At 39.5% G+C, this 24,992-nt stretch overlaps 1 protein-coding gene across 5 annotated transcripts in view; it reads right to left on the bottom strand.

Moving 5' to 3' along the window:
- Positions 1-778: 778 nt before the first annotated feature.
- Positions 779-24,992, bottom strand: part of LOC133637720 (C-myc promoter-binding protein-like) — a 106,802-nt gene continuing 82,588 nt past the window's right edge. For 4 of the 5 annotated variants that reach the window (XM_062030512.1, XM_062030511.1, XM_062030513.1 and 1 more), the window contains exons 25-33: positions 24,732-24,838; positions 24,467-24,642; positions 20,681-20,848; positions 20,370-20,550; positions 20,032-20,286; positions 19,834-19,951; positions 13,655-13,817; positions 12,217-12,281; positions 779-9,373 (exon numbers count right to left, since the gene is read on the bottom strand). In XM_062030512.1, the coding sequence (XP_061886496.1) occupies positions 9,237-9,373; positions 12,217-12,281; positions 13,655-13,817; positions 19,834-19,951; positions 20,032-20,286; positions 20,370-20,550; positions 20,681-20,848; positions 24,467-24,642; positions 24,732-24,838 (1,370 nt within the window). In that variant the 3' untranslated portion in view covers positions 779-9,236. The remainder of the gene's footprint in view (positions 9,374-12,216; positions 12,282-13,654; positions 13,818-19,833; positions 19,952-20,031; positions 20,287-20,369; positions 20,551-20,680; positions 20,849-24,466; positions 24,643-24,731; positions 24,839-24,992) is intronic. The other variant, XR_009823357.1, reaches the window with a different exon arrangement.

The following is a 24,992-nucleotide window of genomic DNA, read 5'->3' as shown; positions in this document are numbered from 1 at the left end:
AAGCGCTTCTTTTGCTTCTAACAGAAGTGGGAGTGGCCTGCTGTGTTTAACCTCAGTTTTTATGCATGGATCTGAGAAAAGGTAAAAGTACCGAAGTGTGGGATTATTTATATTTTTGTATTTGTATTTTTTTCCGGTTTAGTATTTGGTATCATTGCCCAAAGTTATAAATAAATGATAAATGGGTTATACTTGTATAGCGCTTTTCTACCTTCAAGGTACTCAAAGCGCTTTGACAGTATTTCCACATTCACCCATTCACACACACATTCACACACTGATGACGGGAGCTGCCATGCAAGGCGCTAACCAGCACCCATCAGGAGCAAGGGTGAAGTGTCTTGTCCAAGGACACAACGGACGTGACTTGGATGGTAGAAGGTGGGGATTGAACCCCAGTAACCAGCAACCCTCCGATTGCTGGCACGGCCACTCTACCAACTTCGCCACGCCGCCCCTTAGTTGCACGTTTCATATTTCTTTCTGCACAGCTATTCATTAAAAACACAATAACATTTGCAAAATATTAATTTCATTGTCAATTCAAATGTAGTAATAATAATATTAACCTCTTAAGGCCCAAGCTGTTTTTTTTATTTTCTCTGTGCTATTTGGGCTTGTTGGACCCTAATTAGAATAAAAACTAAGAATCATCTTTTGAAATGATGTACTTAGTCCATAAGTACACAAACGTGTACCTCATGTTTAGTGACATGCTAATTCTTATTTTTACACTTTTTTTTTTCCAAATTCCATTGTATGTTATACTCTTCTGACACCACCAGATGGCAGTATAAGTGTCCACATAAGCGAACATAAGACCCCAATTCAGTAGTGTACACAATTTTGGAAATAAGAGCTAAAAGGTGCTGTCCACGCATGTGGCCACTAAGCCTATTAATGGATTAGATTGATATAGTGCTTTCTTCTCGTGACTTAAAGCCACCATTCATTCACACTATGGTGGTGGTAAGCTACATTTTAGCCACAGCTATCCTGGGGTAGACTAATGAAAACATGGCTGCCAAATTGCACCTATGGCCTCTCCAACCACCACCAAACATCATTTACAGCATCATTTACTCATCACTAGCAAGTACTATATAACTATGTTTATGTGGATAATTCTGTGTCGTTGATTTAATGTGACAATGGTGGAGAGAAATGATTTTCTTTGGTGTTGTGTTATATGAACGTATGTGGATGCAAGTGTACTATTTATAACCATTCCATTCTGCAATAAATATTTTTTTATTGGCTCTGAGAGGAACTGTCAATGTTCAGCTTTTGTATTAGTAGAAAAGAAACTTCTGCACTTTTTGTCTTTTCAGGTAGGTCAAGTGAAGACAAACCAATGATATATTTAGGATTTTTTTTTAATGTAAATACAAACAACCCAGTCTTTACAGAATCATGCATTTAAACAGCTTTAGTAGGAACTAATATATGTATTTTTTTTTTTTTTTTACAAGGAAACCAATTAATTAAATGTAAATATACAGAATGTGCAGTCATTCATTTATAATTTTTTTCTTTACAAGTCAGCTTTCCAAAGCTGTTCCACACAAGAAGTCATTTCAAGTCAAATCAGTTCAAATTTGTTATGGGACAAAGTGCAGCAGCATCCTGAACTTTAACAACACATACCACAAAGTACTTGTTTTTTCCTTAACAATCATCACCCAGAAACAAAAATACATGGGTTGTCACGCTTATATTTGACCCAAAGGTCACTTTTACAGCTCCATGACAATGGAGGTACTTCTGGATGGATATTTCCAGAGAGATCAGAGGTCTCATTTATCAACACTGTGAACCCAAGAAGAACAATCTCATGCTATGGATGGCATTTATCAACGTGTATGTGCGTGTACATTCAAACATTCCTCTTATCATGCATAGGGATGTGTATCATTACGAATTCATCAATATCGGTATTCATCGGTACGCTTTTCGGTGCTGTATGTAATTGCTGAAAATAAAGATATGAAAAAAATGGTTTGATTACCATTTCTACTAGCACATGAGGTTGTACACCACCAACATCATGTAACATCTCACAGCAGGAAAGTCTTATCAATACATGCTTTTTAGGTCTTAAGTCAACTATGTTTAATGATCCATCAATGTGTTTCTATTACAAATACATTTAGCTGGAAATACTATTTATGTATAGCATTCACGTGCAGAGCACAGACCTTTTACATGATATATTATATAAAATATATCATATAAATCAATACAATCAATTAGCGTGATAGGCAGGTGTGCATTTAAACAAGGTGTTTTGATGCCACGCAAACGCGGCGCGATATAGAGTGATGTCAGACGGCGACTTGAGATCTGTCAGCGGATGCTATTTTGCTGCAAGGCAATTTAATGGATTATTATATTACTTTATTTTCACTTTTTTGAGTGGATTAATATTGGCCTGTGGGTTAATGGATCGCTACAAGGACGGTTGATGAAGCTGAGGGTATCTTGAGGAGGAAATCTTGTTGTGTTACAAACTTGTGTGGTGTTGCTTCCTTATTGTGATTATTCCAAGCTGATTATCACATCCTAGGGCTCAGAGATATGGAAAAAATAAGAAAGAATCACGGTTATTTTTAATTCTATCTCGATAAAAAAAATAAAAATGTTACGATGTATTTGTACTTGCCAGTTTTAAAGCATCTGTACTAAAAACAAATAAATTAGGAATTTGTTCAACATGTTAACATTCTGAGTCAATAAACATAAATACATTAAAAAACACAATAACAATGTATCAATACATTTGAGTTTACATGCTTTCAAATAAAAGAAAGCACACACAAAGATGCATCAGTTCTTATTTCAACACTGGTGGTCCAACTGTAGTATTAGATGCAGTCAAGTTATCATGAACTTACCAATGAAGATCGGTTGTGGCGTCCACAACTTCTAAGTATTGGCAGTAGTAGCAGGGTGTTTTCCACACAGCTTTAGGACGGCAAGTATTCATCAAATTTGCAAAAGTAACATACCACCACATAGAAGTCATTTGAGAACTGTTGGGCTCTGTATTTTGGAGTTTGTTTTGTAGTTTGAGGTGATGATGTGTGACCAGAGGCAGGCACAGAGATGGCCTGAGAAGGGTGCAGCGCTGCAGGCTGGAGTGCTGGCCCCTGGCTGGCCAGGTTCTATGGAGGTGAGTGTTTGTCAAGTACACGGCCCATAAACATGACCCCTTTTCCTCTCAGTGACAGCATCTTGGTCACATTAAGCCAATTTCTGCAACTTTTTGCATTTAGATTCTGTTATTAGCAAACATTGATTCCATCCGCAATTCCAAAAATGCGTAAATCATAGCGCCCTAGAAAACTGCAAGTTATGGCTCCAAGTTTGGTCAATCTGTTCGTAGCAATTATTCTCTTCACTTCTGTGTACTTCATACCCAGAAGTAGGGCGGTAAAAGGCCGCCTTCTGTTGGCACCGTGATCGATCTGAAACTCATCACGATCCCGATGATATAGTTCTATCAGATCCAGCCCGTGTCTTTTTTTTATGCATTGCTCGCGCCATAAAAAAAACGATAGCTGTCATTAGTTGGTTCTCTTAAACCGAACTAATTAGGAAATGGTACCAAAAAATACCAGTACTCAGTATACAACCCTAATCATGTGTATGCACAAAACCTGGTAGGAGAGTGAAACTACAAGTAGCGATGGCTGCGTCTGTCCAGTACTTCAACATAAAACTGAAAAGTCAATCACAACCATGGTTGCTACACAACCTCTGCAGGAACCCCTGCTGCCATTCCAATGAGAGAGGATCATACAGATTTGAGGTACATCTGCTTGTTCGCATCGTATTCGTGGGTTAAGTTCGTAGGTTGTGTTTCGTTAATTTTGCAACACTGCTTTTGTAAGGGATTGTTGCTGCCATACATGGTCAAATGGAGGCCTTCTTGACTTGAACGTATACGAGCCTTAACATGAGCCCACGTATTTGAAAAATAAATTCCCCCCCCCAGTTTCAGTCCTATAAAGAGTTTCAAACCTTTTCTATGCACAGGTTAATGAATGAGACCCCATGATTGAACACACATCTCACCCAAGACAATGAGAGGAATGCGTGTTGATGTTCAGTACCAGCTTGTATCTGTCATGTGCACTTCAAAAACACAATCTGTGATCTAACGCACAACAAACAACAATTCAAAAAGGATGATAGAGATAAACACAATGTAACCAGATGGTGATGCTATGTAACTCGTTCCCTTACATTGAAGTGTAAACATAACATGTACTGTACAGGAAAGACAAAGGAAATATCTCATTTCATATACATTTCCCACATAAATTAGTCAAGTTTTATTTGTTGACCTTATATTGCTGCTTTAGTTTTAAAATACTGATATCTGCATGTACATGGGCTACATCAGGGGTCTCAAACTTGTGGCCCCCACAGGACCTAAATTGTGGCTCCATATTAAATTCATAGTTTAGTGTAATTATGGCCAATCTTAAATATGTTGTCCCCACAACACTAACTTCAATCGCAGAGTAAACAGCACGACAAACGTACATAGGACGACGACTATGAAGAATAATAAACTAAGTTAACTAAACACCTGACTGGCACTCTTAAAGACGGGAGTGATTCCGCATCCCAGCATGCTTTGTAGCAACTTTTTGTAAATAAATATTCAAAATATTTCAATATCGTGCAAAGGTTCATTGATGTCAGCAATTCAACTTCAAATGTGAAACCGATAATGTGGTATAAACTTATTATATGCAAAGTGAGATATTTCAAGCCTTTCTTTATTAATTTAAAATCTTAACGCTCATGGCTTATAATTTTTGAAAATCCCAAACTTCTAACTCTCAAAAAATGTGAATATTGTGAAAAGGTTCAATACTGTAGGCTCCAAATGTCACCCGCTCATCAGGCTTATTATTCCAAAACCCCTGGAAGGGTTCCTGAGTCTTTACAGTGGCTTCCAGAAGTATTCATACCCTTTGAACTTTTCCATATTTTGGCACATTACAACCACAAACATAAAAATATTTTATTGGAATTGTATGTAAAAGACCAACAAAAAGTGGTATACAATTGTGAAGTTGGAAGAATAATGTAATAGTGTAATTTAATCTCAGTACAAATACAGCCTGAGACGTTGGTTGAAAGCATTATGAAGTCCAAGGAACACACCAGACAAGTCAGGGATAAAGTTGTGGAGAAGTTTAAAGCAGGCTTAAACTACCGTATTTTTCGGACTATAAGTCGCAGTTTTTTTCATAGTTTGGCCGGGGGTGCGACTTATACTCAGGAGCGACTTATGTGTGAAATTATTAACACATTACCGTAAAATATCAAATAATATTATTTAGCTCAATCACGTAAGAGACTAGACGTATAAGATTTCATGGGATTTAGCGATTAGGAGTGACAGATTGTTTGGTAAACGTACAGCATGTTCTATGTTATAGTTATTTGAATGACTCTTACCATAATATGTTACGTTAACATACCAGGCACGTTCCCAGTTGGTTATTTATGCCTCATATAACGTACACTTATTCAGCCTGTTGTTCACTATTCTTTATTTAAAATTGCCTTTCAAACGTCTATTCTTGGTGTTGGGTTTTATCAAATACATTTCCCCCAAAAATGCGACTTATATATGTTTTTTTCCTTCTTTATTATGCATTTTCGGCCGGTGCGACTTATACTCCGGAGCGACTTATAGTCCGAAAAATACGGTATACATTTCCCAAGCGTTGAACTTTTCACAGAGCACTATTAAATGGATCATCTGGAAACGTAAAAAGTATGAAACAACTGTAAACCTAAACTTACAAGTTGAACAAGGAGAGCACTGATCAGAAATGCAGCCAAGAGGCCATGGTGGCTCTGGACGAACTGCAGCGATTGAGACTTGGGTGGAGGTTCACCTTCCAACAGGACAACGACCCTAATCATAACGCCAGGACTACAATGGAATGGTTTAAAACAAAACCTATTAATGTGTTAGAATGGCCCAGTCAAAGTTAGACCTAAACTTGTTTGAGAATCTGTGGCAGGATCAGGGTCCACGCTCTGCTCGCATTTTCCATCCAATCATTTGTGGCAGCTTTGGGGTACGGTGAACGACCGCCAGCATCTTCCAAATTGTCGATACACCAGGGCAACGCTAACTACAATAAACCTACGTCCTGTTAACATGATTCCGAATAGCTAGATATCTTCAAAGTCCTCAACTAAACGGGTAGCCAGGCACGCAAGAGTTCGTCATGTGTCCAGCAACAATCATTCTGACAGGACAGGCAAGTTCCCCCGAACCCAAAATATTGTAATTTCGTTGAGAGGAGAGTTGATCAATTCCATTATTCAACTCTTCGAGAGCAGTGCAAAAAGAGACTACATGAAAGTTAAGACAGAGGCAAGCAGGCCAGATACAGAGAGGGTAGGGAGTGTGACCGCTCTTGCCTAGAGCCAAGAGAGAAAAAGGACACTGCCAAACATATCAAAACCTGGTTATTGACTATCGCATAACTGTGCTTGATTGGCCAGCAAACTGGACGGATGGATCTTTATTGTCATTGCACAAGTAGAACGAAATTGTGTTTTCAGCACAAACCCGTTCAAGATTAGACTAACAAAAGTTGTACAGAGTTACAGAACAGAAACGCTGATGGGTTGCCAAAAGGCGCCCCGTAAAAGGTAGGAAAAAGGTGGACGCTGGGGGAGGACGAGCAAAAAAAATTAATTCTAAGGTGGCCCAGTTTGGAGTGGGAAAAAAACACCATAGCAAAGCACATGTACATATTACAACATACAACTCAAGACTTGCAACAGAGGGGTGAGGGGGCGGGCATCCGGCCAGAAGCTGCTAGCCACTACGGGCCCTGCTTCGTTCATCATACCACATGGGATGGGCGGTGGGGTATGTGTGTTGCGTGTATTTTTTGTGGATGGTGTGTGTGTAAGCTTGCAGCGTGTCTCTGTTCCACGACCCTGGTGCTCTCGCAACCACCAGTCAGTCCACAGTCAACAACAACAGGTGTGTGTCCATGAGAGACAAGAAAGGAGTTTGTTGTGTCTTCACCGCACTGTCTTTTGGGAGAGTCTCAAAGCTAGGGAAACAATCCAAGTTAGAATGTTTTGTTTGCGAGCGAAGATAAAATGTGCTTTTCACTCTAAATTGTCAATTACTGGTCTCCAAATTCATCCTGCAGGTCAGACAATCCGATGTTATCCAAATCACAAGAGTGTCCACAGTTCTGCCCGCATCCTCCAATCATTTATGTCAGCTTTGGGGTACTTTGAATGCTGCTGGCATCTTCCAATTTGTCGACAAACCAGAGCAACGCTTACTCCAATCAAATCCAAATAGGTGGATATCTTCAACGTCCTCCACTGAAAGGGTCGCCAGGCACGCGGCACTCCTTCTTCTCCCAAGAGTCCGTCGTGTGTCCAGCAACAACCGCTCCGTCAAGACAGGCCGGTTCCCCCAAACCCAAGATCTTGTCAATTTTGTTGAGAGGTCAGTTAATTAGTTCCATTGTTAAGATTTGGAGAGCAGTGCAAAAAGAGGCAATAAGAAAGGTAAAACAAGACTAAACAAAGAAGCAAGCAGGAGAGATAAGGGAGAGGGAAAGGGAGCCGGAACTGAACCCCATAGAGAATTTATGGGGCATTGCCGAGAGAAAGATGAAAGACATGAGAACGAACAATGCAGCTCAGCTGAAGGCCGCTATTGCAAGCATCCATGCCAGGCCGCATTAAGGCAGTAAATTATGCAAAAGACCCAAACAAAGTACTAAGATTAAACTTTTGAAAGGGCCAATATTTCTCTGATTTAAAATCCACTTTCTATTAATTTTATGTAATATTCAAATTTTCTGAGATTTTCATAAGATGTAAACCATAATCATCAAAATTACATCAAAAGAAGGCGTGACAATCTTGAGTTGCATGTTATGAGACAATGTCAAATTTTAGTTTCACTTTGTAGATCTAATTGCTGGAATAAGCAAACCTTTACACAATAATTAAGTGTTTTGAGTTTCACATGTAGTTGCTCAAAGTACATGTTAAAATGTCTATGGATGTTTTCATTCATCCAGATCATTATTCTCAGGGCCTTCAATCCATCGCAGCTAGACTGTTTGGTTTGTCTCAGATTTAGTCAGAACTAAATTACAGACTAGATCTGATCAATCTATGTCGATGAGCATAAACTGATGACACTTACTCGGATGAGAGGTGAAACGTCTTCTAAAACACACCAAAAAGTCCAGTTTCAATTGATTGCATGCCCTGAGAATACATGTTAAGAGTATGAGATGCCTACGCGTCAAATAATAAGGTCCATGCATTTTGGCTTGAGCTTGGGATGCGGTTTTGTATGCCTTTTAACTGGACATACTTATGTGGGCATCCTAGTTCATGGTTTGCCTTCATGGCCCCCTCTCTCTCATAAGCTCTCTGAGCTGAGAACAACTGCAGCTCTGATGTCTGCCAAAGAAAAATGTTTCTGTGTTTGTTCATTACGTTTTACACGGGTGCTTTGTCAACATGGGCAGTGTCACCATAGGTGTTGACTAATTTAGTCATTTGGTTCAAACTGGACTCTTATATAAAAAATTAAAGCATGACCTAGAGTTACCTTTGGCCGCCTTGAGGTAAATAAAGTTTGAGACCCCTGGTCTACTTGAATGATGTTGGTATCAAAAGCTTTGCTACTGAATAAAATAAAAATACAAAGATTGTTCAGTGAGTTTTAACAAGAGAGGAATGATAATTGCTTAGCATATTAATGTTTTGTTTCATGAAAATGTGTTTGGTTGCACTTTTAGCTGACATTCTTACCAGCAGTTACCATAGTAACACAAAAGTAAAGGGGTCGGGTGCTTTTAAATGGTTAATACTGATATGAGTAAAAACACTTTAAAAATACAAAACAAGATCAAATGTTGACCTCTGCTGACATTCAATAGTGGAAACGAACCCTGATTAAAAGTGACATTATTATTAATAAAGCTTACTTTGCATGGATAAAAATAACCCTAACATGCCGTCTTTTCTTTTAAAATGTTGTCTTAAAAATACCTTTCTCTCGTAAGTTACAGCCTTTTTGAGGAGTCGGAGACATTCAAATGAAGACGTTGGGCTACATGATGGTTGTAACGATGCTGAGTCAGCGCTGCCCGCTTTCCTGAGCTCTCAATGCGCCTGCCAGAGGGTGAACATAACCTGCAGTTTTACAGGTAAGGCTCCCCAAATGTCCTGCGACACTCCATGACGCCCGTGCTGGGAGGGCGGTCACAGTTACGGGTCAGCTTTACCAGTCTGGGTGACAGGCGGTTGTATGCTAGCTTGTACTCCCGGTCAAAGGCATCTAAGAACACAATTTCATCACATGTCAGTCAGAATCACACACAGAAAAGAAGACATTTATGTAGGCACCCCTTAGACTGGTCGACTCACGTCAACATAAGCAGTTGTTGACATAACCCTAACTAGCCATTGTTTACACATTTACTTGTGATGTTGGCCACTGCTAATTACATTTTTTTTAATATTACGTTGACATGATTTTGTACATCTTTTTAAAAACAAATTCTAATGATTTTGTTTTTATTTAGCATACCATACTTTTCTTTAACAAATCTGCAGCAGTAATATTGTTCTTAAGCTTTAGTACATGCTCAAATATTTCTTCCAGTTGCTAGAAATCTAAAAATGTTTATTTGGTGTGGTAGAATCCAGGTTAATACTTTAATACCTCAGTCACAGAAAGTCACTGTGTGCAGGTTTTAGTGCTGTCTAATTAGACAATAGAATAGCACCGAATCTTAAAACCTTAATAGGCTCAGTGAGAGAGCTCTCACCTCAAAACAGTTGCATGTCATATTTCAATCATTGAAATTAATACAATTCGATTTATTTGGTGCTTGTACCATCCGAAACAAAAAAAATGTAACATGCTTTTTAAAAACAAAAATTAAGTTTTAGATAAGAACAACTACACTAGTTTTATTAAGTAATGTAATAATAATAATAATGTACAGTTTTTATTGTATCTCTTTCCAGCTGCTTCTCCGTCAAACACACCATCAGCAGTACTTTTACGGTATCTCTTCCAGCTGCTTCTCCGTCAAACACACCATCAGCGGTTTTTCCATATTTTCATGGATAAACGTCCTCCGTTTAGATATTATTTTAAAATGTTTTGCTGACATTAAGACTCATTCTGCTTCAGTATGACGCAGACTAACAGCGATACGTTCCAATTTCTGCGAAGTTGGCGACACAGTCGGTCACGCTTTTGATAATTTCTTTATTTCAAATTAATATAATCTACATCCTCTTCCACGCACTGTGCATCACACTCACTTAATTCTTTCCAATGATTGGAAAACAAAGTTATGTCGAGCTCTAGCTATAAGCTAATGCTAGTGATGAAGACCAGATGTTTTGGGAAGATTTAATAGGGTTCAATGTGACATTTGCTACACCTACTGATGGTGGGGATGCGTGTAACTCAAATTTTGGCTTGCAATTTAAAGCATAATCAGCCAAGAGACAGCTCTTACATCAAAACACTCTTATGTTGAGGTACAACTATATTTATGTTGCTGTTGTTTCACGCCGCTTGGTGATAACAATATAGTGAATACTACATGTCAACATAAATGGACACATTTTTCATAGAAATTACCATATAGCTCTCAATTTTAAGTCGACATCGGCTTAAAGGCCTACTGAAATGATTTTTTTTAATTTAAACGGGGATAACAGATCCATTCTATGTGTCATACTTGATCATTTCGCGATATTGCCATATTTTTGCTGAAAGGATTTAGTAGAGAACAACGACGATAAAGTTCGCAACTTTTGGTCGCTGATAAAAAAAGCCTTGCCTGTACCGGAAGTAGCGTGACGTCACAGGAGGAAGGGCTGCTCACATTTCCCCATTGTTTACAATGCAGCGAGAGAGATTCGGACCGAGAAAGCGACGATTACCCCATTAATTTGAGCGAGGATGAAAGATTCGTGGATGAGGAACGTGAGAGTGAAGGACTAACGTGCAGTGCAGGACGTATCTTTTTTCGCTCTGACCGTAACTTAGTTACAAGCTGGCTCATTGGATTCCACACTTTCTCCTTTTTCTATTGTGGATCACGGATTTGTATTTTAAACCACCTCGGATACTATATCCTCTTGAAAATGAGAGTCGAGAACGCAAAATGGACATTCACAGTGACTTTTATCTCCACGACAATACATTGACGAAACACTTTAGCTATGGAGCTAACGTGATAGCATCGGGCTCAAATGCAGATAGAAACAAAATAAATAAACCCCTGACTGGAAGGATAGACAGAAGATCAACAATACTATTAAACCATGGACATGTAAATACACGGTTAATGCTTTCCAGCTTGGCAAAGATTAACAATGCTGTTGCTAACGACGCCATTGAAGCTAACTTAGCAACGGGACGTCACAGAGCTATGCTAAAAACATTAGCTCTCCACCTACGCCAGCCAGCCCTCATCTGCTCATCAACACCCGTGCTCACCTGCGTTCCAGCGATCGACGGAGCGACAAAGGACTTCACCCGATCACCGATGCGGTCGGCGGCCTGGAGACGGAGGAAGTCAAGGTGAGGTCGGCGGCTAGCGCGTCTGCTATCCATCTCAAAGTCCTCCTGGTTGTGTTGCTGTAGTCCGCCGCTAATACACCGATCCCACCTACAGCTTTCTTCTTTGCAGTCTCCATTGTTCATTAAACAAATTGCAAAAGATTCACCAACACAGATGTCCAGAATACTGTGGAATTTTGGGATGAAAACAGAGCTTTTTTGTATTGGATCCAATGGGGTCCGAATACTTCCGTTCTCTCCGTGACGTCACGCGCATACGTCATCATATCTAGACGTTTTCAACCGGAAGTGTCGCGGGAAATTTAAAATTGCACTTTATAAGTTAACCCGTCCGTATTGGCATGTGTTGCAATGTTAAGATTTCATCATTGATGTATAAACTATCAGACTGCGTGGTCGGTAGTAGTGGGTTTCAGTAGGCCTTTAAACAGGCACCTTTTTAGTTACAAAAAAGAATCTGGTTGTCGACATAAGCGACATAAACAGGTTCTACTGTTTCAATGTGATGTCAGGTTAATGTAGCTGACTTTTGATAAAAGGCAGCAATAATTGAATATTTTCTTACTACTCACCGATATCAATGTTGTCTTTTCCCAGAGCCACCAGTGAGAGAAAGAGCAGGTCTCTGTACAAACTCCTGAATAGAACAACTTACATTCAGCAAGCAGCAGCCATTAAAGCACAATTTGATCGTACACACAAAAATTATTAAAATAAATGATTTATGTATTTTTGTGATCAAGGCTTCACAATTGCAAGCAAAAAATATCATGTTTACTTTAATTTCATTCAAGTTGCATACTTTATGTTACATTGTTTATGGTAAAGGTGTTCCCTATTCAAAAAATAACCTGGCACTGTTTTATGGTTTGTACCACAAATGTACTTTGAATTAAAGCAAAAAACTTTGTATTTCAAAATAATTTAAAAGTTGTGTCATTTAAGCATTTTAGCTATGACAAATAAGTCAGGCTTTCCAGAGTAATGTTTATTCATGATAATAATAATTTTTTTACTTAATCTGCACAAATTAATTCAAGAAATATAGTAAATACAGTTAAATTATAAGACTAGACACCCTATTAAAGCATTACAATTATTAAATTACTTTAAAATGACATTTAATGGCAAAAAAACTAGTTTTTTACACTCTACAGCATGACTGTCACAACAACCCCTCTTTCATTGGAAATTAACTGCTACGACACATTCTAAAGTAGAATAGATACATGAGTGTCACATCACAACCACTCCTAAATGTTTCCTATACACCAGTTGGAAACGTAATGAGTTCAAGTCAAGCAGAAAACTGTATCCTACACATTTCAAGTGTGATCCAGTGTTTAGCTACACACTAAAACCAATCAGAGGTAGTCAACATATGCCAAGTAGTTAAATACCGTTCACTACATAAAGTACAGCGACTAATATACTACATGTTTCTCAATTATTCTTTTCCATCTAAAATTGTATAAATAATAATAAAATATGTTTCCTGATTATCCAAATACTAAAGGAATTTGATATAGGTAAATAGATTTTTTAGGTACAGTATTTATTTTTTATTTTAGATAAAGTCAAATCTTATTTAAATTGTAATTCAGGATAATGTCATTTTTTCACAATCAAAGGCAAATATAATTGCAGAATTAAAAAAAAAAGTTGTTACATTTTCAATTTTATTGAAGTTATTCTTAAATATCCAAATATAGGCAAATAATTTTTGCTATTTTTAAAATAGTGTTTTATTTTTAGTGTGGCCCTAATCATCCTTTGCAAGTTGGTTTTAATGTAATTTAAAAAAAAAGGCCATCTGTAAACAAATAACGATCACTGGGCCACAAATAGCCCCGGGGTGGGGCTTTGGACACTCTATATTTATCTGTCTTTACATAAACTTATTCACGGTTTGCAGTGAAAAGGCTAATTAAAGAACAAAGAGCGATATGGCTATATCACACAGTACTTATTGCACACCAGACAATCAAAACTAAAGCAAAAGTAGCTGACCTTTGCCTTTTGTGTCCAAATGTCTGAGCCTGTATCTCCAGCAGATGAGCCATTGGTCGGCTAACATCATTCCTCTGGATGCTCCTCACGACACTCTGCAGCAGATCCTCAGAGAAGGGCTTCTCTTCTTTTGGGACGGTTCGAGACACAGGGTAGCCCACATCTAGCACATGCACACAAATTAGCTGAGGGCATTTTTAATTCAGCGTTGTCTTGACTGCCATTTTAAATGCATGTACTATTGACTGACTTTAACAATGATTTAACTTGTGAAATAAAAAAAAATAAAAAAATAATTATATATATATATATATATATATATATATATATATATATATATATATATATATATATATATATTAATCAGTCCCTTCAGGATTTTGTAGGATTTTTTTCCATGATTGTATCTCCCACAAGGGGGCATCCCCATCTCAGTGAGTCAGTTGGTGGGGCATGTATTCTGTTGTAGGCTTCAGTCAGAAAAAAGCAAGAGAAGAAAAAAGTCAGGACACACATCTACGAGCCCCACATCTGTTACATGTTCCATCTGCTAGCATTTTTACACATGTGACTGTGTAAAAATGTGGTTTTATTTTGAAGGCCAGCTGTTTTCCCACAGCACTTATTTTGGCGATTGTCTGTGCTCTTACCTAAACCAAAAGGGTATATAAAGGAAGTTTATTCAATAAATGGCGGAAGTGACAGTTTCCCTGGCCAAGGCTACTGCCGGCATGTGTTTTTTCTTCATGAGATGTGTGACTTGCCCTGGCATTCCTGCCCTAAAGATGAGTGGAAAAACAGGTCAAGGGCCCAACAGGGATGAATGAAGCTGGTGTCTGTGTTTCAAGAAACTATGATTTCTTCAGACACTTGCGGCTACTTGGGCTAAAGAGCCCCACACTAAGAGAGCCAAGCACAGAGGAAAAGGGAAGAACAGGATTGTGAGGAACAATGAAAAAGCATAACCCGGAATTGAACAAGTATTAGTGATAAGAGAAGCCACAAATGGAAAGAAAGCGCTGCAAATATTGAGGGAACACTATGCAGCTACAGGCAAAACATGTGTCATTACACAGAGCTAATGTCACTGCAAAAGACAGCAAATTAAAAAAAATCATAGACTACATAAAAAAGCTGAAAATGCCACAAATTAAAATGACAACGTGATGGAGGCAAATTGCTGGTCTAAGATCAAATATAGAAAGAGCCCACTGTTAACGTGCCACAGCTGCCGCCAAGACCTGAGAATGCAACGGGCCGAGGGAACGTGAAACAGTTGTGCTGTTTCTGTAAGAGCCTCATACATTATAAGCTAAATTGTTGAGAAAAAAAGAGGACTAATGTCAAACAAGCAGCGGATGCAGAAGATCATTCTTTTGAATTCTAGATAAGTTACATTAATGATCAAGGACTAGAGGCAGTTCACTGACTGGATTTCCTCAAAAACACAACTTGAAAACAGTCCGTATGGGGAAACACACCTCATCCTTAATACTTCGCACAGGCACACAGCAGGGATGTGTCCTGAGTAAGGATGGGTATCATATCAGGTCTTTTTAAAAGCAAAACAAAGATTAAAAAACAGCTTCTATTCATGGACTGTAACAACCATTACCACTATCATCCAACCGACAAGTCAAAGTAGGACTGTTTGATACCTCCTGATATTTTACAGTGTATATTTTTCTTACCTGCTTTTTATATTGTTCTGTCTACTTTTTGTACATTGTTTATTTTAATGATGATGCGGCTATTTCCAGTGCTGCTAGACTGTGTTCCATTGTCTTCCTGAAGCAATTATGGTAAAGAAATTAATTAATTCATTAACACATTTCAACATCTCAGACAATGTACACAAGGAAGTGATGATGTAGGTGGGCAATGCAGACCATCGCAGCGGCATATTTGATTGCTTAGACAGTTGATGTGGGAGTGCTGTTCAGAGACAAATTTGGTTTGACAGGCCAAAATGTGCGGGGTAATTAAAGAGTTGGACAAAGTTTGTTAACAATGGACAAAGTTGCAAGGCTGGGCATAAATTGCAGGGATTGGTTGAATTTGGGTGAATCGGTGCGATTGCAACACCGCAAAATCCTGGAGAGTCTAATTTTTAACTGCTGCCTAATACCTCAACCTGACGCTTCTGCTCATTTTTTCATAGCTGTATGACAGCTATCTTTAAACATGCATGAACGTAAACATTCACAGTACAAACAACCTCGTTCAAATACTGGGATGTATTTGTGACAGACTTTGGACGTTGGATTGTCAAAGAGTCTGTCGTTTGTTTTTTAAATTTTACACACACAACAGACATTTTCACACACTAAAAAAACCTGACTTTTCACAGCACACAGAACACACAATGAAGAGTAAATGCCTGAGACAACACAAGTCATATGCTATGCAGCAGTCTACATCCAGACGACATCACTCACTTTCTAACAACAGAGTACAATTAAGCCCTGGAAGACAGAGAGCAGACAAAGCTTGTTAGCAGAAGGAGTTGGCTGCCTCGATTGACATGAAATAAATAAAAGAAAGCGTTAATGACAGCACGCTGCCTTTTTAACAGTGAATACGACGACATTAAATGTCTAAACAGATAAAGCGTGGAAACAGGGCGAACCGCATATTTTTTACTCATTTGACTTCATGTGGCCAAATACTTTTGGCTATGTTATTTATGCTTGAACAACAGCCCTTCTTCTTCTTTTTTTTTTTTTTAAAGTACCAATGGTTGTCACACACACACTAGGTGCGGTGAAATGTGTCCTCTGCATTTGACCCATCCCCTTTATCACCCCCTGGGAGGTGAGGGGAGCAGCGGTGCCACGCCCGGGAATCATTTTTGGTGATTTAACCCCCAATTCCAACCCTTGATGCTGAGTGCCAAGCAGGGAGGTAATGGGTCCCATTTTTATAGTTTTTGGTATGACTCGGCCGGGGTTTCAACTCACAACCTACCGATCTCAGGGCGGACACTCTAACCACTAGGCAACTGAGTCTCAAACTGTGTGCAGATGCATATGACTACTATTAAACAACAGTTTGAATGTGTGAACATTCCACAACCCTATTTTCTTTGTTTATTCTTCACAACTATAGATAGGTTCATTGTTAACATCCTAATCTTTAATAAAATAAATATTTTGCCTTATACAGTCCAAAAGATCATTGCACTTTGGAAAATAAACAATTTAAAGGCCTACTGAAATGATTTTATTTTTTTTAAAACGGGGATATCAGATCCATTCTATGTGTCATACTTGATAATTTCGCGATATTGCCATATTTTTGCTGAAAGGATTTAGTAGTGAACAACGACGATAAAGTTCGCAACTTTTGGTCGCTGATAAAAAAATGCCTTGCCTGTACCGGAAGTAGCGTGACGTCACAGGAGGAAGGGCTGCTCACATTTTCCTATTGTTTACAATGCAGCGAGAGAGATTCGGACCGAGAAAGCGACAATTACCCCATTAATTTGAGCGAGGATGAAAGATTCGTGGATGAGGAACGTGAGAGTGAAGGACTAGCGTGCAGTGCAGGACGTATCTTTTTTCGCTCTGACCGTAACTTAGGTACAAGGGCTCATTGGATTCCACACTTTCTCCTTTTTCTATTGTGGATCACGGATTTGTATTTTAAACCACCTCGGATACTATATCCTCTTGAAAATGAGAGTCGAGAACGCGAAATGGACATTCACAGTGACTTTTATCTCCACGACAATACATCGGCGAAACACTTTAGCTACGGAGCTAACGTGATAGCATCGGGCTCAAATGCAGATAGAAACAAAATAAATAAACCCCTGACTGGAAGGGTAGACAGAAGATCAACAATACTATTAAACCATGGACATGTAAATACACGGTTAATGCTTTCCAGCCTGTCAAAGCTTAACAATGCTGTTGCTAACGACGCCATTGAAGCTAACTTAGCAACGGGACCTCACAGAGCTATGCTAAAAACATTAGCTCTCCACCTACGCCAGCCAGCCCTCATCAACACCCGTGCTCACTTGCGTTCCAGCGATCGACGGAGCGACAAAGGACTTCACCCGATCACCGATGCGGTCGGCGGCCTGGAGACGGAGGAAGTCAAGGTGAGGTCGGCGGCTAGCGCGTCTGCTATCCATCTCAAAGTCCTCCTGGTTGTGTTGCTGTAGTCCTCCGCTAATACATCGATCACACCTACAGCTTTCTTCTTTGCAGTCTCCATTGTTCATTAAACAAATTGCAAAAGATTCACCAACACAGATGTCCAGAATACTGTGGAATTTTGGGATGAAAACAGAGCTTCTTTGTATTGGATCCAATGTGGTCCGAATACTTCCGTTCTCTCTGTGACGTCACGCGCATACGTCATCATATCTAGACGTTTTCAACCGGAAGTGTCGCGGGAAATTTAAAATTGCACTTTATAAGTTAACCCGTCCGTATTGGCATGTGTTGCAATGTTAAGATTTCATCATTGATATATAAACTATCAGACTGCGTGGTCGGTAGTAGTGGGTTTCAGTAGGCCTTTAACCAAATCACTCAGGACTCAATATTATTAATATGACATACAGTGTCGTACACTGTTGTACTGCCCAAACTGGATGAAGTCATAAAAAACAGGACTATTTCCAAATTCTTTAAATCCCGCTTAAATCAATAACAATAACAGCTGAAACTTAGACTTAGACTTGTTGATGTCAAACACAAATCGAAACTGGTTTTGGATTAAGACTAGTATGAGCGGCATGCTGGACAGACCAACAATTGCATCAGACCGGATGACCTTCTACAGGCCCTCTGGCTCCTGATTTGATTACACAGCGATGGTATAGCGGGTCCAGCCGCAAGTCATGTTTGAAGTATTGACCACTGTGTTCTGCAATTTACATTAGTCCTTCATCGACTCGCAAGTCGAGCGATCCACCTTTAAGAATTGTCAGATTTGTTTGGTGTCCCAAGTGCATTGGGCCAGAGCCGGCTTGTGCGTGAAGGCCTTTTTCACAAGATGACAGTGGGTTTTAAGACCCACTTAACCTTGCTGGCGATAAAGTAATCGTTCCACCATAGAAAACAAGGTTTAAATCAATCACTAAGGGTACATAATCAATATGTCGTTGATAACTGTGAGGTTGAGTTTGGAGGAACTTTTGTACAGTTGTACTTCAACTTAAGAGTGTTTTGAGATGAAGAGCTCTCTCTAAACTAATTGTTGTGCATTAAGTTGCAAACAAACATTTTAGTTACAAGCATTCACGTTATTAGTTGGCGTAGCAAATGTCACAGTATGATCCTCCCAAAACATCTGGTTCGAGATTGACATAACTTTGTTTTCAAAGCCTCGGACGGAAGGAAGTGAGTGTGAAGGACAGTGCTGAGAAGAAGAAGCAGACGATATTTGTTCAGTTAAGGAAATAAATAATCAAAAACATGACTGAGGGTGTCGCAAACTTGGCAAAACTATTTGAGCGGATAACTGCTAGTCTACACCGTACTGAAGCAGAATGAGTCTAATGCCAGCCAAGGGTGTTAATACATTATCTACTGTAAATGGCGGATATTTATCCATGAAAATAGAGACGCTGCTAACTGTTGTGTTTGCCTGAAAAAACACTTGAAGGAAATACCATAGAAGTCCACTCTCCAAGGTAAATGCTGTACATTGTTATTATAATACTTTATGAAACTACTGTAGTTGGTAGTACTACATTCTATTGTACTGTTTGCATACAATATTTGTAATCTAAAAGTTAGTTTTTCTTTTTTAAGAGAGCATGTTACATGTTAAAACGGTGCTGTTTTGAGTGGGCTAAACACTGTTTAAATTGATTTAAATTGATTTAAGTGGGAGACACTGATTTTAGATACAAGAGTTCATCACAGAACCAATTACGTTTGTAAGTTGAGGTAATACTGTATAGCCATAGTTATACATTTATTGGTAATAAAACAGGCATGTAAATGTGAATAGTTTGTTCTGTGTTTCAAACAAAGACAGAAAAACAGGACTTTTGAGGGCCAAAATGACATACAGTAAGCATCTCACTGACATTCAGTGTTAGAGTCGAGTAGACAAGTTTTCCAGCGTGTGATTCTATTTTCTCCTAGTATACGTTTGTACTTTTACACGCTTGTTTCTTCCAGTAGGTAGGTAGACAGTGTAGAAGTGTGACTCACTGTATGTGTTCCACAGAATGTAAAAAGGTTGAACAGGATCCTGTTGCAGCTTTAGGTTGTCCCACAGGATCTGGATCAACACGTGTTTACTGTCCTCTGACATCCACTGACGGGGAACCTTGAGGAACAACAACAACTTAACTTCTTGTCATTCGTGTGTGTGTGTGTTTGCGTGTGTGTTCAGTAGTTGCTCATCACCTGGGAGTCTGTGTTACAGTGCTCAGAGGTTAGGATGAGTCCAGGCAGGTTGCTTGGTAGGCCCAGCCGCCTGAAGTACCAGACCAAGTTCCAGTAGATAATAGGATGGTGGTCCACCATGTCAGACTCTGTAATTACTGTGTCTCCCTCATTCTCCAGCAGGCTTTCCAGCTCCTTCCACAACACCAGTGGGCTCAAGTAGGGAACTGTCACTGGCTCAGGGTTGTGGAGACGCCATTCCATACTCAGCGGATCCTGGGCAGAGTGAATCCACCAGACAAAAAATAAATATATATATTATTCTGATAAAACACAGGTATGTCTAGTGAAGGACATACAGTGGGTTCATTAAGCCGGCTGGGTAGGCTGCCAGAGATTGGCAACAAGCGGTTGCACTGAGAAGTTTCCTCCAGGGGGCCAAAGGCACTAACACTTCGTGCTATGGGAGCTGCCAAAGATAGAGCCCCTTGTCGCCGCTCTGTAGGGATGTTGAAACCGTGCGATGTTGTGGATCGAGTTCTGTGGAGAAAAAACAGCTTTCAATTAAAGTTGAAATTTGCACCGTTCTTCATATTGACAAAAGTTAATATGAGCAAGTATAGCAAGAAGAACATTAAGGTGTAATATTGAGTGGCAGCTTGACAGACACCTCGGTCTCATTGAACAATCATGGACGGCTATCACAGGAGAAGGAGGGGAGATGGCTGTGGTGGGACAGGGGGTGGATAAGGTGGATGTCCCTGTGTCAAAGCCTGTTGAGGTAGAATATGATGAGCTCAGCGCCTCATCCACGGACAGACTTTCCTTTAGGAACAGCCTAAGACAAAGAGAACACAAGAATCGAATTAATTGACATTCACATCATTGCATAGGTGATCTATGTATCTCATACACAGTGGTACCTAGGTTTTGTTAGTAATCCGCTTCAAAAGGTGAGACAAAAAGCAAAATGTACGAAAACTGAAGCAATTTTACACATAAGAAATAATGTAAATCCAATTAATCCGTTCCAACTAGGGATCGGAATCCAAAACCTGTTCTTGTTGATTCCTGAAAATCATTTGCCAGTTTTGTTAACGATTCCCTTATAAATTCTTGTGGGAGCGCATAACGCTGGATTAATCACGAGAAAGGATGGCAACAGGGAAACTTGCAAAGTAAATATTTCATCATAGGGAGGAAATACGACCAGAAACATTAGCACACACATAATGTGATAACTTTGAATTAATTATGTTTTTGATCCCCTTCAAGGCAAAAGGGAATATCCACCAGCAGCAGTGGTGGCTACGTCAGCACGTTGTCTGCTGTTAATACTGCAAGTAACTAACTAACTAACTAACCGACTGACTGACTAACATTGCCTATCATATTAGCGCGTCATTGGAAAACTATCAGTAACTGTAAACGTGAAATAAATGCTTCTCATACATTACATGATGAGACACTGTCTGACTGGCTCAGAGGCTGCACATCAACGCCCTCTCCGCAGCTCTCAATTCCTCAGGGAGCGATCACAAGCAGTACAGGTCGGTAACAACATCTCGAGACACATTACACTAAACACAGGGGCCCCTGGTGGATGTGTGCTCAGTCCCCTGCTCTTTACCCTGCTGACCCCAGACTGCACAACAATCTTCAGCAACAATTAAATTGTTAAGTTAAAGATGTCAGCCATCTGACTACATTCTGAAGAGACAACAATCTTTTTGTAAATGTGGCAAGATGAAGGACATTGTTGTGGACTTTCGAAAACACCCACCGCTCACTATCAGTGGCTTTGCTGCGGTGAAAGTGAGCAGCACTAAATTTCTGAGTGTACACATCAGTGAGGAACTCTCCTGGTCAAACAATGCTGAATCACTAGCGAAGAAAAAACAGCAGCGACTACACTTCCTACGCAAGCTGAAGAAGGCGGGAGCACCACCACCCATCATGTGCTCCTTCTACACGGGCACCATCGAGAGTATTACGGCATGGCGTAGTGGGTAGAGCGCCCGTGTCAAAAACCTGAGGGTTGCCGGTTCGCTCCCCGCCTCTTACCATGCCGTTGTGTCCTTGGGCAGGACACTTCACCCTTGCCCCCGGTGCCGCTCACACCGGTGAATGAATGTTGAATGAATGATAGGTGGTGGTCGGAGGGGCCGTAGGCGCAAATTGGCAGCCACGCTTCCGTCAGTCTACCCCAGGGCAGCTGTGGCTATGAAAGTAGCTTACCACCACCAGGTGTGAATGAATGATGGGTTTTTAACATGTAAAGCGACTTTGGGTACTTAGAAAAGCGCTATATAAATCCCAGGTATAATTATTATTATTATTATTTTGACCAGGTGCATCACTATGTGGTAGGGAACAGCACCACCCACAACCGCAAGACCCTGCAACGCATAGTGAATATAGTAGGTAAATCATTGGCATCCCACTTCCCTCTCTCCAGGACATCAACAACACCCGCCTGACCCGAAAAGCATGCAGCATTGTGAGTGATCCCAACCCCCACATCACAGACTCTTCAGTCTTCCGCCGTCTAAGATAATGGTACCGGAGACACCAAACCAGCTCCACCTGACTAACAAACAGTTTTATCCACTCCGCTGTCAGAAAGATGAACTCGCTCCCCTCTATTCAGCCCCCCGCCACCCGGCCTTCTCCTCAGCTGTAGATGCTGAACCTTACCTCCTATCCTAGAGCAGTGCTACCTATCTCACTTTCTCTCTGCCGCCACTGAATGTCTTAAATGTATTTTGTTTATACAAATGCCTTATAGATTTTGTGCAAAATCCAAGTCCATGCAGATTTGTTGTTGTTGCTGCTGCTGGTGTTTGTTTTAGATGCACATCTTGCACATACGCAATTGCATATTTATCCAAATGCACATTTTGGGCATTATCCTGTAATTTTTGTACATCTGTATTGTTTTTTACTTTATATTTTGTATATAGTTTATAAAAAAATCCACTTTACAGTTAGTTCACACCGTGGTTCAGAGAGAAACGTTTTTTAGATTTTCCTGTATGTCTAGCACATGTTGAAAATGAACAATAAAGATGACTTTAACTTTATGTTCATAGATGTTTGCAAAATTGCAAAATGGATATGACTTACTTGTATTTGTCACTGGCTGATGCAGTTGCATGTACTTTTGAGAAGTCGGATCATATATTTTTTTGTAAAAGAAAGATTTAAATTTCTTTTAGAAAAGTGTTCAACATGTTACTGAACCTGCTTGGGTAATTGTCATGGAATACTTTGTTGTATTTTGTATATTTTATTTTTATTTCTACAGTAAAATTATTTTCATTATTATATTATATATATCTTCAAAACAGATTTTCTGGGAACCCCCTGTGCCCTGGCTCCCCATCGAGACTGTAGACGTCTTAAGACCTCACAGTTGGTTTTAAACACTTTTTTTTTTCCTAACTAAAAAAAGTTGAAGCTAATCAACCTGTACATATTCCCTTTTTTCAAATAAATATTGATAAGGAACCAAATTGCTAGGCAGAATCAAAAATGGAATGCCACAATCTTAAAATCTTAATTCCCATCCCTATTCAAGACTCTCAAAAATATGAACACAACACATTTAATATGGAATAGTTGTTTTACACACAGAAAACAATGTGAAATACATAGAAATAATAAATCAAATGTATAAATGAAGATTTAACATTATTTTTACCTTTATTGACTGACAATTCTTGTTGGCAAAGACTGAGTTCTTTATTTAATTTAGTGGGGTTGTTCACCTTATTTATTAAAGTGTTGGTACTCACAACTTTCTATTGCTTGCTGTTTGTATAATTTTTCATTAGTTTCAGTTCTGTGCTGTGTGTTAGTTTCTATTTTCTTTGTTCAATGTATTCTTTTTACTCCTGCCTGAGGAAGCTTCAGGAACCAGTTGTTTGTAAATCACAAATAAGTTGGGGGTTCTTAAACACATTACTATTCCGAGTGTAATATATTTTTCAAATGTATTCCACTGCATCTACTGTTGCCTTTTTCCAATTTGCTGATCTTTATTTTTTTCATACTTTGTGTCTTGCGTGTGGATCGCTCTGTGACAATTACATTTTATCTCTGCATCGTAGGGATCCAGCTTGAACAGACAATCTTTGGCCCCATGGTGTGTTTTTTTGCAGCTGTACTTGAAAAAGCACAGACTGATTCACTATTGCATAGGACTTTGTCCGGGCACTCTATTCCGCGGAATGATACGCAGGAAAACAGACTGCTTTGTTAGATGTAATGTTTGGTCGTACAATACCGAGACGGTAAAAAAACCAGGGCAACATTTTGGCGAAATTTCCTCATATAAAAAATGAGGCATACAAAAATCGAGGTGCTACTGTATCACATTATTATATTAAAATTATATTTCACAGTTCTTTTTAACAGCATCAAGATACAAATGTGTAGAAGTGTCTAATCTAACCTGCCGGTTCCTCTCATGTCCCTGATCTCCACATTAAGAAAAGGCAGGAAGGGGTTTCCACAGAAGGGGCACGTAGTGTTTAGATTAGAGTCATCCGCCGTCCAGCCGGCCATGATTTCTTCATCGTAGACCAGACAGTCACATGTCTTACAGCGTGAACAGCTTGAGATTAACAGCTGAAAAAGTAAATATAGCAATATGAGGTATATAATCTGTCCTATTCCTTTATTTTGGATCTAGTAATGAAATTGTTGAGTTGAGTCACCTCCATTGCACAGTTATTGAAGATGCTGGTGTTGCTAGTGTAGCGTGAGGACCCTAAGTCTGACTTGTCGGACAGAAGGAAGCCAGGAGGTGAGAGGTGGCCACAACCTGTGAGGGTACGAAAGATGATCAGAGAATGTGGCCTACACATGGCTAGGAATATTATTGAGGATCCAACAATCTAACAATGATACAAGACTGACAAAGGTAATGCCAGTGTATCTCTAGGTGTCTTATTGTCACCAATTTCTGGGTAACCATG

Source organism: Entelurus aequoreus, linkage group LG02 (assembly GCF_033978785.1).
Source record: "Entelurus aequoreus isolate RoL-2023_Sb linkage group LG02, RoL_Eaeq_v1.1, whole genome shotgun sequence".
NCBI classification, from domain to species: Eukaryota; Metazoa; Chordata; class Actinopteri; order Syngnathiformes; family Syngnathidae; genus Entelurus; species Entelurus aequoreus.
The sequence above is the reverse complement of the archived record's forward strand: the minus strand, read 5'-3'. Positions and strand labels throughout refer to the sequence as shown.